The sequence below is a fragment of the Sarcophilus harrisii genome, chromosome 2 (assembly GCF_902635505.1).
Source record: "Sarcophilus harrisii chromosome 2, mSarHar1.11, whole genome shotgun sequence".
NCBI classification, from domain to species: Eukaryota; Metazoa; Chordata; class Mammalia; order Dasyuromorphia; family Dasyuridae; genus Sarcophilus; species Sarcophilus harrisii.
This window is the reverse complement of record NC_045427.1, coordinates 174,807,383-174,822,983: the sequence shown is the minus strand read 5'-3', so window position 1 is coordinate 174,822,983 and position 15,601 is coordinate 174,807,383. Positions and strand designations below refer to the sequence as shown.

The following is a 15,601-nucleotide window of genomic DNA, read 5'->3' as shown; positions in this document are numbered from 1 at the left end:
GTAAGAATTTTCTTTTTTCTTTTTTTAAAATTCCAGTTGGGTGTGAGAGGGAAAAAAATTTATATAGTTATGTGTGTATGTACATATATATATATATATATATATATATATATATATATATATATATATCGAGAGAGAGAGAGAGAGAGAGAGAGAGGAGAAAGAGTGAGGGATGTCATGCTACAAACCCAAAATGTTTCATGACATTTTAGTAAGATCACTATACATGGGTATGTGTGTGAATACATACATACATACATACATATATATAATGCATCTTACAAAATGGGCATAACTTTAAAATATGTTCAATTGAAACAAAATACAACACACACACAAAAAGAAAAAAACAGATGGAATGTCTTGCTTAAGATCACAGATGTAATGCATGGCAAAGACAGGATTGAATTTAGGTACACTTTTCTGCATAATCTTTACACCAATCAGCTTTTCAATCCAGGCATTGTGTGCATCTGTGTTGTTGATGTTGCTGTTGTTTAAAATAAGTATTTATTAACCACTTACTCTGTGTTTGGCATTGTTCTAAATGCAAGAAAAAGACTGAAGTCCCTGCCTTGAAGAAGTTTATATTACATTGTAGGCAAACAACAGAGATACAGATAAATAACTACAAAATAAATTTCAAGCAATTTAAGGGATACTATATAACTATGAAAATTACAAACAATTTGTTAGAATGTGCTACTTGAGCTAGTGGAGGAAGTTAGTGATTCCATAGGCAGGGAAGGAAAAGAAAGCAAATAATCTACTTTGCCTTAATACAGAGGAAATGAAAAGCAGTCATATATAATCACAAGGAAAATTGAAAGAAACTGAAAACTTGGGGAAATCAGTTAGAAATATGTCCTAAAACAAATTGAATGCAAAATGACAATTTTTGTAGTTTGGTTGTTTCTGCTGCATGCAACTCTTCATGACCCCATTTTGGGGTTTTCTTGGCAAAGATGCTGGAATGATTTGCAATTTTCTTCTCCAACTCATTTTATAGATGAAGAAAATGGGGCAAACAGGATGAAGGGACATGACTCTAGGTCACATAGCCAGGAATTGTCTGAGGCCAGATTTGAAGCTATAAAGATGAGTCTTTCTAATTCCAAGCCCAGTGCTCTCTCTACTGCACCAGCTGGCTACCACAAAATTACAAAGTTTATATCATCTGTTTTTATTTTTTTTCTAGAGGAATTAAAGAGCAACCTGATTTTATGTAGTAGGAGAACGACAACAACAATAAGGTAATATTTATGTAGAGATTGGAAAGGAATGGGGAGATACTGGAAAAATAAGAAGAAATAGAAGGTTATTGAAATATGAGAGATGATAAAAAACAATAGGTTAGTGGTAGTATCATCAGATAGCATGGAATAGATGTTATAGATTCCATGGAGGTAGAATTAAAAGTACATGACAACTCACTGCACAAGTGAGGTACAAGGTGAAAGAGAATGAAAAGTTAAGGATGATTCCAAGACTTTGAAATGGGGTTACTGAAAGAATTGTGGCACCGTTGGCTTCTATACAATATAGTTACCAAAGAAATTAGGAGGAGGAAACTATTCAAGGAGAAAAGATTACATATTTGTCAAGAAATTTAGAGAGAGAAAGAGAAAGACATAGAGGGTATGGAAAAGAGATGAAAAAAGAGAGTAAGAAGAGAAGAGAAAGAAGAAATATAATTAGAGGAAACAAAAAGTTCAGGAAGTGTAGAAAGAGGAGAGAAGAACATCAAAGATCAACTTTTTTTTTTTTTTTTTCTGAAGCAATTGAGGTTGTGACTCTCCCAGGGTCACATAGCAAATCTGATCCAAATTTGAACTCAGGTCCTCCTGATTCAGGGCTGGTGTTCTATTCACTGCACCACTTAGCTGCCCTGAAGATCAACTTTTATTACTCAACAGTTTGGCATAGGGCTTCCCTAGGTAATAGCCCTCTTTAAGAAGAATATAAACTTAGATACCCTATTAAATAGAATGCTCTATTAAGTTGCAAGAAGACCAGGATTTAATCAGTGCTCTTCAGAACATTGTTATAGGAAGTGACAGCTATTTGGAGAATAGCTTCCACTGGGAAGAGATTTGAGGCAGGGAGACCAAATAGCACTCATGTAATAGAATAGACATGAGATGATGAAGGCCTGTACTAGCACAGTGAAAATATTAGAAGAGAGGATGAAATATACAAAAAGCAGAAATAAAAGGATTTAGCCAATGATTAGACAGGTGAGGAAATAGTGAGGAGTTGAGGATGAAAACTTGCTTGTAAACTTGAGTGACTGTTAATCAAATTACTTAACTCCTCAGTGTTCCAGTCAACATTTTAAGCTATTAAAAAAAATAATCCTTATAAGGCATAACTCTGTGAACTGTTTGGCTTGGTATCATCATTGCAACTGACACAGGAAGTCATTTGAGAGCGTGAGGATATATACATGAGGATATATGATTCTGTCTTAGTATACTCATATGCTCATCATCACAAAACATCCCTTAAAATGCAGCTTCTTATGATATTTGTAGTATAAGATATTTGTATAAGATAGATATAAGATACTGGAGTGGTTTGTCATTTTCTTTTCTAGCTCATTGTATAGGTAAAACTGTAGTTAAATGACTTGTCCAAGGTCACATAGCTAGCAAGAGTCTGATGCCAGATTCAAATTCATGGTTTCCTGATTCTAGGACTGATGTTCTATTAACACTTGCTGCCGACCCCCCTTATTTTATTAGTATAAATTAAATTTATACCAAAGGTCCCTCTTGGTCCCAGTTATTTTCTAATCTAGTTCTAAACTTAAAGTTCTGACATGAGGGAGTGGGATTAGGAAAAACCAGTACAGGGTATAAGGAACATTGGCTTCCTCTTTAACAAGGAATAGGATTTTCTTGAGTAGAACTAAGCCTTATAAAATCAAAGTTTCTGCATGAGGGAAAGAGCATAAGTGTTATGGGCCAGAACTCTGAACTTGAAAGAAATGATTCTTACAATGTACTAAGTCAGTGGAATTGATAGGGACAATAATTATCTAATTTAGCATGGTTCAGTATGATTGATTTAATCCTACAAGGAGATGTTATGGGCCAGAACTTGAAACAAGATACTAAGTGGAATTGAAGAGACAATGGTTATCTAGTTTAGCATGGTGATTAATACTTGTCTAAATTCAGTATAATTGATTTAATCCTACAACAACTATAATGGTATCCTAGTGATATAATGATTGGTTTGTACTCAGTGTACAGCATATAAGCAAGAAGCTCTCAGGGCCAGAAAGACAAGTGCACTAGAAGTTCTTGGAGCCTCAGCCAGGATTCAAAAGATGGGGAGATTCACAAACCAGAGAAGGCAGGCGGGAGCTCAAGTTCTCGGAACCAAGACTACAGAAGACCTCTGAGAAAGCTAACCGGGGCACAGAAAAGGAGACAAGACTTGGAAAGAGACAATAAAGGATTTGGACTTTAATACCTGGCTACATTTGGGGTGATTACTGCACTGAAACTAAGGCTGCCTCCAGAGACCCCAAGGAAACCTCAACAGAGAATATCACATTTTTGAGAAGAATATTATACATAAGGTTAAAAAAAAAAAAGGAAAATTTTTTACTTCTAATGTTCTCTTATAACTCTATTAGGCAAATATCTACATTTAACAGTTAAGAAGTTTACCCCTCCTTTTCTCCTCTATCTTCACACACTAACATATATTTGTACATACATACCAGCGCACTTTAAGAATCAACAATTCTAAACTTTTGACTTTCTATTTTGCAAAATACCAATGATATTTTAGAAGTTTGCAGTGTAACTGATAATAGCCTAGCTGGTGTTTTTATAGAGGATTGTGAAAAATTTTATATTTTCATAATACATGTGTATCAACAAATCATAGTTTACACTATAATTTTTGAGACAGTCATTAGCTATGCTTCTGTCTTTGCATGCAAGAATATAATCTTCCTTTTCAATAATTTGTTATTAGAGATCATAATACTTTCTTAATAAATATTATCTCCCTAAATTATAATTTGTTCTAAATGAATCAGTGAATGCCCTTATTAACAACATGATTGTTAGATATGTGTGAATTATATACTAATTTGATGATTTATTGAAAACTTTTGATTGTTGTATTAATCTATTGTATTCTTTGAGATTTTGAAAATGTTTATTAATGAAGAGAAAAAAATCATTAAATTAATTTGTAATTTAATCTGACAAAACTATCATTCAAATAGTAAATGTATGCATTGTCTTAATATCTAAAGACAAAGCAATATAAGTAACATTGTGAATGAATTTGAGTAATGATATGAAAAGGATTAGACTTCTTTTCCATTTATAGTAATAAGATGGTAAGGTAATCGACTATCTTTAAAATAAGCATATATTTGCTTTCAATAAGGAACCCTAAAATATATATTAGCAAGGACTGTTAATTTGTTACTTACCCTTACAACCTGGCCTTTCATCTCCTATGCTCCATGTTCCATTAGCTTGGCACTGTATGAGTCTTTGACCATCTAAATAAAAACCAGGACTGCAACTCAGCACAACTTGAGCTCCATACTCATTTACTGATCCAGAAACCAGTCTCCAAATGACATGTTCTGAAAGTTGGGTCTCAATACTAGGGCAAATCACCGCTAAAAAGGAAGGAAAGAAGAAAACTTGAGTATTCATACTTTTTCTGAAGAAATAATTTTAGGGAAAAATGAACCATGGTTTTAATTTTGTGAATTCCTATTCCATAAAATGGAAAATGCTGGAAATCATTTTAACAAATCCATGCCATTTCAGATTTTACCAGATTTATCATTAAGTTTAAATACATGTAAGACAGCAGACAAATGTTTGCACTAAGAGTTTGAACAAAATTTCTAACCCAAAAGAAAGCCAAGACCTAGTGCTCTCATTTTATAGATGAGTACACTGAAGAGCAAAGAGTAGTCACATGATTATCCAGTTCTAAACTTATAAAATAATTCAAGTTTCCTAGTCTGAATGCTTTTTATGTTGAGTGGTACTTCTGACTTGTATATGATCTTCAACAAATTTTTACTGATGGATACAATTTAGTTCAAAAAATAATTTTTTTTGCCTAATCCCATGTCACTATCCTTCACAAATTCGTTGTTCTAACAAAACTGAACTCAGTTATTTCTTGAATTTGATATGCCATCTGTCAATCTAAACTTTTTGCCTTTGGAATAATCTACCCCACCCTTTCTCATCACATTTTTTTAATATCTCTGCCTGTCAGGAGTCTCATCTTTCCTGAAGGCTAAGTGCTGGAGTTATCTCATATATACTAGCATAGCTCCTAGAAGAGCACACGTATGTATGTTTATTGAAGTTAATTAAGTTGAAATAAATTGAATAAATGAATCTTAAGAAACAAATGTAATAAAAAATCAAAAGAAATCTCATATTGTTAATTTTAGTTTCCCACAGTCAATCAATCAATCCATCAATGAGAATTTTTTTTATTACTATTTGCCAGATTCTATGAAAATTCTGGACATACAAGAAAAGGCCAAAAGACAGCCCTTGCATTCATGTAGTTTATAACCTAATATGAAACATAACATGCAAACAAATATATAAAAAGCAAACTATATAAAGGATAAATAGGAAATAATTAACAGAGGGAAGACTCTGAAATTAAGAGAAATTAAAGGTTTCCTGTACAAGGTGCAATTTTAGTTAGGACTGTAAAAAGTCAGAGAGATCAACAGTCAGAGTGGAGGAGGGAGAATGTTCCAAGAATGGGGAATAGTCAGAGAAAATACCCCAAACCCAAAGATGGAGTTTTTGTGTGTGGAATAGACCAGAGGCTAGTCATTGTATAAAAGAGCATATACTGTGAAGTAAGGTATAAGAAAATTGGAATGGTGAGGGAGTGGGATGCATTATAAAAGTATCTGAATGCCAAACTGAGGATCTTCTCTTTGCTCCTGGATGTAATAGGAAGCAATTGGAGTTTACTGAGTACAGAAGAGAGACATTATCAAGCCTGCATTGTAGAAAAATCACTTTAATGAATGAAGGAGGCATTGGAGTGGAAGGAGTCTTAAAGGCAGACCCACAAGTAGGTCATTGCAATAATCATGATGTGAGATGTGAATCTGTACTAGAGTAGTGATGAAATCAAAGGAAGAAAGAAGGCATAGTCAAGAGATTTTGCAAAGGTGAATCTAGCAGGTCCTGACAACATAGCATGGATATAAAGAATAAGAGATAACTAATCTAGGATGTCACCTAAGTTGCAAGCTAAAGAGATTGGAAGGATGGTATTTCCCTCCACAATAACGGAAAGATATCAGGGTAGCCTTTCTGAGAAGTTTTGGAGGATCCAGACTATAAAGGGTTAATAGAATAAGAAAAGAGAAAGTGGAAGTATCTATTATAAATAGCTTTTCTGAGGAATATAGACTCAAAAGGCAGAGCCTATATAGGATAATAACAGAGATGGAAGGATCATTGAAGCTTTTTTCAGGATATAGGAAACATAGGCATGTTTATAGGCCATAGGAAATGAGCCAGGAGACTATAAAGGAATGAAAGAGTAAGGATGGAAGAGGGGTCATGTTTGAGAAGACAGGATGGAATGGGATAATATGAATAAGTACACAGGGTTTGGCCTTAGTAAGATGTAAACCTACTTCATCATGTAAGAGAGTGATGAATTAGAAGAAAAACATAGAAAGCATCATAATGAAAGGAGATAAGGAAGAAGGGAGAATGGAGTTCATAGTAAATAGCCTCAATGTTATCATAAAATATGAGGCAAGGTTCTCAGCTAAAAGAGTAGGAGGAAAAGGAAGAGGAGAAGGAAACATGGGACATTTGATGAGGGATGAAGTGATTTGAAGAGCCACTGTGGAAAGTGGGTTACTGAGTTGATTAAAGAGTTATAGTGGTAGCAGTGGAATCATGGGAAGTTTGATGAAGGCATTATAGAGCTGAATTGGTTTACCAAACACATGTGATAGGGAGAAGAGGAAAGAATAGCTAGTAGAGGAGTAATAGCCTCAAAGAGAACTGAGATATCAAAGAATGCAAGGTCATACTATAGATGAAAAATGCAAGGGAAGGCAACAGGAGAGGTGAAAATCCAATGGACTATGGGGGATTTCAGAATTCTCAATCATGGAGATAGTACATTTAAAAGTTATGACAAGAACAAGTTTATGATCATAGATATAATTGTGTTGTTATTATTAAATGTTAACCAGCTAAGATTTTTTTTTGCAAAAAAGCTATTTTGTTCTAACCTTATTGATGAAACATAAAGTCATAGTATAAAGTGAAAAATTGAACACATGCATGTACATAGTATATGTTAATTCTTTGTGCTCTTTATAATTGAATCTTTTTAATATTTTTCCAATTGCATGTAAAAATTTACAAATTTCAAAATTTTTTTTTCAAAATTCATTTTTGTAACATTTTTTGAGTTCCAAAATTTCTTCTCCCTCCATCTCTTATTTCCCCTCCCCAAAACAACAATATGATATAGATTATACATAAACAACCATTGTAAAATATTACATATTAGTCTTGTTGTGAAAGAAAAGTCAAAACAAAAGGGAAAAACCACAAGAAAGAAAAAGCAAACAACAAAAATGAGAAAATAGTTTGCTTCTATCTGAGTTCAGGGAATGTATGGTCAACTGTGTGTGTGTGTGTGTGTGTGTGTGTGTAGGTGCCATGAACCACTGAAAAAGGGTATTCATTTCTATTCCCATTCAATGTTCTCCAGAGGTCTATCATACCTAACTTTTCTAAAATTCTATTCATCTCATCTTCTTTCTTATTTATTTTGTGGTTTGATTTATCTAGTTCTGAGACAGAGAGGTTGAGATGCCCTAGTTGTCTATTTATTACTGCAACTCACTTAATCTTTCCTTCAAGAATTTGAATGCTGTACTACTTGTTGCATATATGTTTAGTATTGATAATACTTCATTATCCATGATACCTTTTATCGAGATGTAATTTACTTCCTTATTTCTTTTAATTAGATCTCTTTTTGCTTTTGCTTTATTACAAATCAGAATCTCTATCACTGCTTTTAATTTTTTTCTTACTTCAGTTAAAGCACAATATATTCTACTTCAGCCTTTTACATTTATTCGGTCTGTATTTCTCTGCTTCAGATGATTCTTGTAGACTATAGGATTCTGGCTTTTAATTCGCTCTGCTATCTGCTTGCATTTTATGGGAGAATTCATCACATTCATATTCATAGTAATGATTTTTTACTAACTCTTTACTAACTACTAAAGTTTACTAACTCTATATTTCCCTCCATCCTATTTCCCCATTTATATTTTTCTCTCTCCTTTTGCTTTTCCCTCTTCATTATTGTTTTGCTTCTGACCCCCACCAACTTCAGTCTGTCATACCTTCTATCAGTCACCCTTATTTTCTACTTCTGTCCTCCCTTCTATCAATGTTCCCTCTTCCCTTTTCTTTTCCTTTTCCCCTCCTACTTCCTTATAGAACAAGATAAATTTCTATATCCAAGAAGGTATGTATGTTATTTCTTCTTTGAACTAAATCTGATGAGATAAAAGTTTAAACAATGTTCATTCTCCTCCCTTTTCCCCCTCTTCTGTAATAGATCTTTTTGCCTCTTCATATGATGTAATTTATCCCCATTTAACCTCTTTTCTCTTCGCCAATACAAGTTCTTTTCCACCCCTTAATTTTTTTGTTTTTATTATCATATTAAAGTCAACTTATGGCCACACACTCTGTATGTGTATATATGTATATACATATATATACATATATATATATATATATATATATATATATATATATCACCTTCCATATAACAAAAATAAAAAATATGGTTCTCAAGAGTTACAGGTATCATTTTCCTGGGTAGGCATATAAAAAGTTTAACCTTTAAATAATGATTTTTTTTCCTTTCCTGTCAATTTTTATGCTTTTCTTGAGTCTTGTATTTGAAAACTGAATTTTCTATTCAGTTATGGTGTTTTCATCAGAATGATTGAAAATCCACTAACCTATTGAGTATCCACTTTTTCCCCCTGAATAAAATATGCTTAATTTTGCAGAATAATTGATTCTTGGTTGTAATCAAAGCTCTTTTGCCTTCCAGAATATTATACTCTAAGCCCTCTGATCTTTTAATGTAGAAGCTGCTATGTCGTGCGTGATCCTAATTATGGCTCTTCAATATTTGAATTATTTCTTTCTGGTTGCTTGCAGTATTTTCCCCTTGACCTGATAATTTTGGAATTTTGCTACAATATTCCTTAGAGTCTTTATTTTGGGGTTTCTTTCAGCATGTGATTGGTGAATTCTTTCAATGACTATTTTATCCTTTGCTAAATATCTAGTAGAACATTGGGGTAATTTTCCTTGAAAGTTTTTTTTTTTTTCCTGAAAGATGTTACCTAGCCTCTGTTTTTAATCACAGCATTCAGTTCACCCAGTGTTTAAGTTATCTTCTGGATTTTTTTTTTTCCAGGTTGACCCCCCTCCCATGAAGCATTTTACATTTTCTTCTTCTTTTTTTTCATTTTTAAATTTTTGACTGATTCTTGATGTCTCATTAGTCACTCACTTCCCTTTTTTCCAATTCTAATTTCTAATTATTTTCTTTGATTAGCTTAAAAAAAAAAACATTTTCCATTTGGCCAAATATACTTTTTAAAGGAATTGTTTTGTTCAGTGAATTTTTATCCTATTTTATCAATTTTATTTTTAAGGAGTTATTTTCTTTATTATATTTCCATTATTTTCCATTTCACCATATCTTTTTTCAAGTTGTTTTCTTCAGTATATTTTTGTGCTTCCTTTTCCAAGCTGTTGACATTTTTTTTTGTAGATTTCCTGCATAGCTCTCATTTATTTTCCCATTTTTCTTGATTTTTAACATTCTTTTTGAGCTCTTCCAAGAGAATCTTTTGAGCTTGAGAACAATTCATATTCCCATTTAAGACTTCACATGTCATCATTTTGCCCCTGTTATCCTCTTCTGAGTATGTGTTTTAACATCCCTTGTTGCCATTAGTCACTTTCTGTGATCAGAGGTGGTTTTTCTTTTTGGCTCATTTTTTTAAAAGTTGAGCTCTAATCCTAGGTGACATTGTCCCAATCTTCTTTTGTAGGGGAACAAGAGTTCTCTCACTGGCTTACCACACTGGGTCAGGAAGTACTGGCAGGTATTCCACTGCTCTGGACTGGCTTACCCTAATGTAGAGAGATTCTGGAGCCTGCAATTTGCCTTCTATACTGGGTGTTGAAAGTCTCACAGCTAATCTTTTGAGCCACTGAATGGCTGATCCAATATCAAAAAGCTTCTGCTGCTTATCTTTGCCATGGTTAAGAGCCTCCCACTAGATTCCCTGCACAATATTGCTCTGGGTCACCCCTCCACTCAAGTTAGACAGACCTTTCCTTAAGTCCCCTATATTTTTTAAAGTACAAAATTGCTTCCCTTTAAATTTTTGTGGGTTATGTTATTCCAATATTTATTTGGAGCTTTGGTTTAATGTTGTTTCTTAGGAAAATTGGGGAGAGATCAGGCAATTTTCTGGCTTCTCTCTAGCATGTATAATTGAAACTTTGGGGACAAAAAAGTAAAAAAAAAAAAAAACTATTTGATTACCACCATATTATTAAGTTGATCTTACTGATCTTTGAAGGCCATGACAATGGAGGAAAATTCTCTCAGGTCTTATTAAACTGGAATGCTTTAAATATATGCCTGTAATACTATATAGTTCTTTCAATCTATCTACATGTATATATGTATGTGTCTAAGAGCCAGCCTAAATAAATTTAAAGAAACCTATCACCAGGTGAGCTGCAGGGTGATGAGTTGTTTGAGATTGGCCATCCCAGTCTCAAAGATCATCTTCTCAAGTTGTAGTTTGATGGCAATTTGCATCTCAACTCCTTGAACTATTGAATGATTTTAGACAGGAAGATCATGGGATGATAGGAACACAGATTTGTAATTGAGAGGAACCTTAAAAGGCAATGAATTTTTCATTTTCCATGGAATTTTTAGAATGATACTGTCAATCTCAGCAAACTTCTGACAAAACTGGACTTTTTAACCAGCAATTCAAAACTTCATAAATCTAAGATTTCAATCCTTTTACTCTTGGTAGATAGCTTTGGGAGCAATTTTTTTTTGTTGTTGTTGTTGTTGTTGTTGTAATCAGCTTTTGGCTTCTTGGTGTGAGCTGCTCTGAACTTTCCTGGGCTGATTTTTTAATGTCGAATCTGTCTCATTATTCTATGTTCAATCCTTTGTAATCCTTAGGCATTACAAAAGTTCAGGGTTGCTTCCCTGAGTTGGTGTCAGATAAGAAGTTTAATCAAGTCTGGGAAAAAAAAGTAATTGAAGGAGAGGCAGTGGTGGTATGGAGACTAGAATACTGGAATTGATATCAGGAAGACCCCACTTCAATACTTACTAGCCATTTAATCCAAGCAAATCACTTAATCCCTTTCTTAGTTTCCTCATCTATAAAATGGAAATGTGAAGACAAAAATGAGATATTTCTAGAGTTCTCTGCACACTTTAAATTGCTGCATAAATGTTAGATACTAGTACTTTGTATTTCATTTTTTTATTCCATTTTTAATTGAAACTATGTTTAGGAAATTTCTTAATTTTCAATTCAACATACCTGGCAAAAAAGCTTCACAACTTATTATTTTGTTTGTTTCTGTTTCCCCCCTTAAAAAAGAAACACGTCTTATAGAAGGTAGAATTTGAAGCAATTTTGAAAGAAGTCATAAAAGCAGGAAGTTGAAATAAGAAGGAAGAGTATTCCAGGCATTCTAAGCTTTCTGGGGGAGAGGGGGAAGGCAGTCAGTGAAAAGATGCAGAGTTTAGCTAGATTTTAGACTCTGTGGGGATTACAATAAGAAGACTGGAAACATTAGAAAAGGATTAATTTATGTGATATTAAATGCTCAACAAAGGATAAAGGGAAGGCACTATAGTTTCTTGAGTGACTTAGAAGTAAGGGGAAGACTTTTGAAATGATCAGACCTGGGCTTCTTATTCCTATAGATTTACATCAATTTCCTATATATCTTCAATATCCAATCCTTATCAGTAGTATTTGATATATTTTCCCAATTTATATTTTTCTTTTCATTCTATTTTTATTCAGTTTGTTCATGTGAAAACTTAAATTTCTTGCAATAAAAAGTATCTATTTGATCTTTTATGATTACCTCTGTCCCCTGTTTGATTAAACTTCCTTTAGCTACTGCTAAGAAAAGATACCTTATTTGTTAGTTGTTTGTTTGTATCATCTTCGATATTTGAGTCCCATGGCCATTTTAAGTTTTTTTTTCTGGAATATTTTGTAAGATGTTGAACTAAACTTAAATTTTATCAATCTGATTTCCAATTTTTCTAGCAATTCTTATTCTTACTTTTCTACTAAGGCCTACTGATTTTCCTTATATTTGTTAACCAGCACAAAATACTTTTGATTAAATTTATCAGAGGATCTGATATCTAAAGTACAATTTTCCCACTATTACTATTTTTATTACCTCCCTTGAGATTTGAGACATTTAGCTTCTTTAAATGATTTTTACTCTTTTTTTTTATCTAGCTCTACAAAATATCTCCTTGAAGTATGATTGATATAGCCCTAAATATATAAATTACTTTAAGTAATGTAATTTTTATGTTGGCATGGTCTAACCATGAGCACTAAATCTCATTATTTAAGTCATTTTCACCCCTTTTTTTGAAAGATTTTTTTGAATCAAGATTTTTGAAAAGGACATAATTAAAGCTAGAGTTTGTCAGCCAAAGTATAGCCAAAAACAAGGCCAGAATTTAATTGATTTAAACTCAATAATTAGCCAATCCAGACACCAGGCCAAATAGATTGCCAGGCCAAATGAAAGAAAAAGATGACCAAGTAGTTCCAAAACAATTTTAAAAAGACATTCATCTTTCCTTGGCTTCATCTCAAACAAACTCTATGAGAAAAGCTGAAAAATGCCTCATTTCAAAAAAGGTTCATATTACCTTCTATAACCTTGAAAAAACTCCACTGAAAAAATTTCTCTTCATTTGATATAGCTATGGAAAGCAAGTTATCTAGCTTTTAGAGAAAGTTATCTTCTTGTTGCAGTACATTTGATAGCAATACATTAGAAATAGAGCCTACACTAAATACATTCTTAGCACTTAATAAAATTAAATAATACAGTATAAAGATACTTAAGATAAGAAAACTAGAACTTAGAGCAGCTATGAGCCCATTTTATTTAACTTGTGAATGCTACAATGATATCTGAGTGTTCCAACTACACAATTTTGCTTAAGAAATACTGACTTTTAATTTTACAATGAATGATTCTAATTTATTAGGTTTCTTTCAGTCAGTTGCAAAAAAAAATGTTTAAAGATGCTTTCTTTAGCATTTTAAGGACATGAAAGTATAGAAAACATGACTAACCTTCTTCCCATATTTCCCTACCTCAATAAATTATAGCTCTGTGTCATAAATACTCAATAATATTGCTCTACTATGGATATAGTTGCTTCTTTTTTTATACTGATATTTTACATTAAGCTTCATGTTAACTGCAGTCTATTACCAAGTTTAATTTGAACAAATATAATTACATTTGTAAAATGCTGATGTGCTATCATTGAAATAGAATGATTTAATCATATCATTTCTAAACTGTCTCTATAGATAAATAAATAAGAGAGAATGATCTTAGCATTCACTGACTAGGAACTTAGTTCAGGAAAAGAGAACAGAAAGAGAAACAGTTCTCTGAAAGTAAGATGAATGAACATGAAACTTTCTAAAAAACAAACAAAAAACAATGTTTTAATTTATTTTAAAACATTATAACAGGTTCAGAGCAGTCTCCATAATTGACGTTGTATACAGAATTTTGATAAGATTTTATGCAGGCATTCTTTACTGTTGCTCTATGAACCACCTTCAAAAGTGCTGTAAATTTAAATTAGTCTTCTTTAAAGAAACTGTATCTATTGCACAAAAAATTACTAATAAAGAAATAGAGATTAAGGCAGCTCTGAGGTTGAAATTGAAACTATTTCTAGCCATATTCTAGCCAAATATGAAAAGATGCTCCAAGTCATTATTAATCAGAGAAATGCAAATTAAGGCAACTCTCAGATACTACTACACACCTGTCAGATTGGCTAGAATGACAGAGAAAGATAATAAGAATGTTGTAGGGGATGTGGGAAAACCGGGACACTGATACATTGTTGGTAGAATTGTGAATACATGCAGCCATTCTGGAGAGCAATTTGGAACTATACTCAAAAAACTATCAAACTGTGCATATCCTTTGACTTAGCAGTGTTACTACTGGGATTATATCCCAAAGAGATTTTTAAGAAGGGAAAGGGACGTGTATGTGCAAGAATGTTTGTGGTAGGTCTCTTTGTAGTGACCAGAAACTGGAAACTGAGTGGATGCCCATTAATTGGAGAATAGCTGAATAAATTATGGTATATGAATTTTATGGAATATTATTGTTCGGTAAGAAATGACCAACAGGATGATTTCAGAAAGGTCTAGAGAGACTTACACGAACTGATACTGAGTGAAACGAGCAGGGCCAGGAGATCATTATATACTTCAACAACAATACTCTATGATGATCAATTCTGATGGACCTGGCCATCTTCAACAATGAAATTAACCAAATCAGTTCCAATAGAGCAGTAATGAACTGAACCAGCTACATCCAGGGAAAGATTCCCAATCCCTCTTTTGTCCAACTGCATTTTTGATTTCCTTCACAGATTAGTTGTACACTATTTCAAAGTCCGACTCTTTTTGTACAGCAAAATAACTGTTTGGACATGTATACATATATTTTATTTAACTTATACTTTAACATATTTAACAAGAATTGGTCAACCTGCCATCTGGGGGAAAGGGTTGGAGGAAGGAGAGAAAAAGTTGGAAAAAAGCATTTGCAACTACCAATGCTGAAAAATTACCTATGCATATATCTAGTAAATAAAAAGCTATAATAAAAATAAAAGAATAGTGTATCCTGATGGCAAATTATTGAACTTGAAAATGGTAAAAATCACAAATAAAATGGAGGGAGAGTTGGTGCATGGTGTGTTTTTTGTTCTGTTTTTATTTTTTTTTTTATTTGTTTGTTTGTAGATGATTAACACATCCACTGTAGTCCCTGAATCTGAGATGCAACAAAGTATGGATGGATTCTCTGTTGTTTGTTCTAATTTTGGGCTAACAATGAACATCAAGAAAACACAGGCGCTCCATTAGCCAACACTACAATATAAGGAACCAGTCACAGGAAATGAAGAAGTTTTGAATACTGGGAATAAGTGCACTTTCCTTAGTAGTATATTTTCTAGGTATGTACACATTGATAATGAGATTGACATATGCTTTACCAGAGCTAACTCAGTGTTTGGGAAGCTTTGAAGGAAAGCGTGAAAGAAAAGAGGTATTAGATTGACTACCAAACTGAAAGTCTACAGAATCATTATGCTTACCTCATTGTTTTATGCCTGTGAAACCTGAAGACTA

The 15,601-nt window shown here is 32.9% G+C and overlaps 1 protein-coding gene across 2 annotated transcripts in view; it reads right to left on the bottom strand.

Moving 5' to 3' along the window:
• The window catches only part of CSMD1 (CUB and Sushi multiple domains 1), a 2,563,917-nt gene that overhangs the window by 123,151 nt on the left and 2,425,165 nt on the right, over positions 1–15,601 (bottom strand). For both annotated transcript variants that reach the window (XM_031949178.1, XM_031949179.1), the window contains exon 51: positions 4,463–4,657. In XM_031949178.1, coding sequence (XP_031805038.1) covers positions 4,463–4,657 — 195 coding nt within the window. The remainder of the gene's footprint in view (positions 1–4,462; positions 4,658–15,601) is intronic.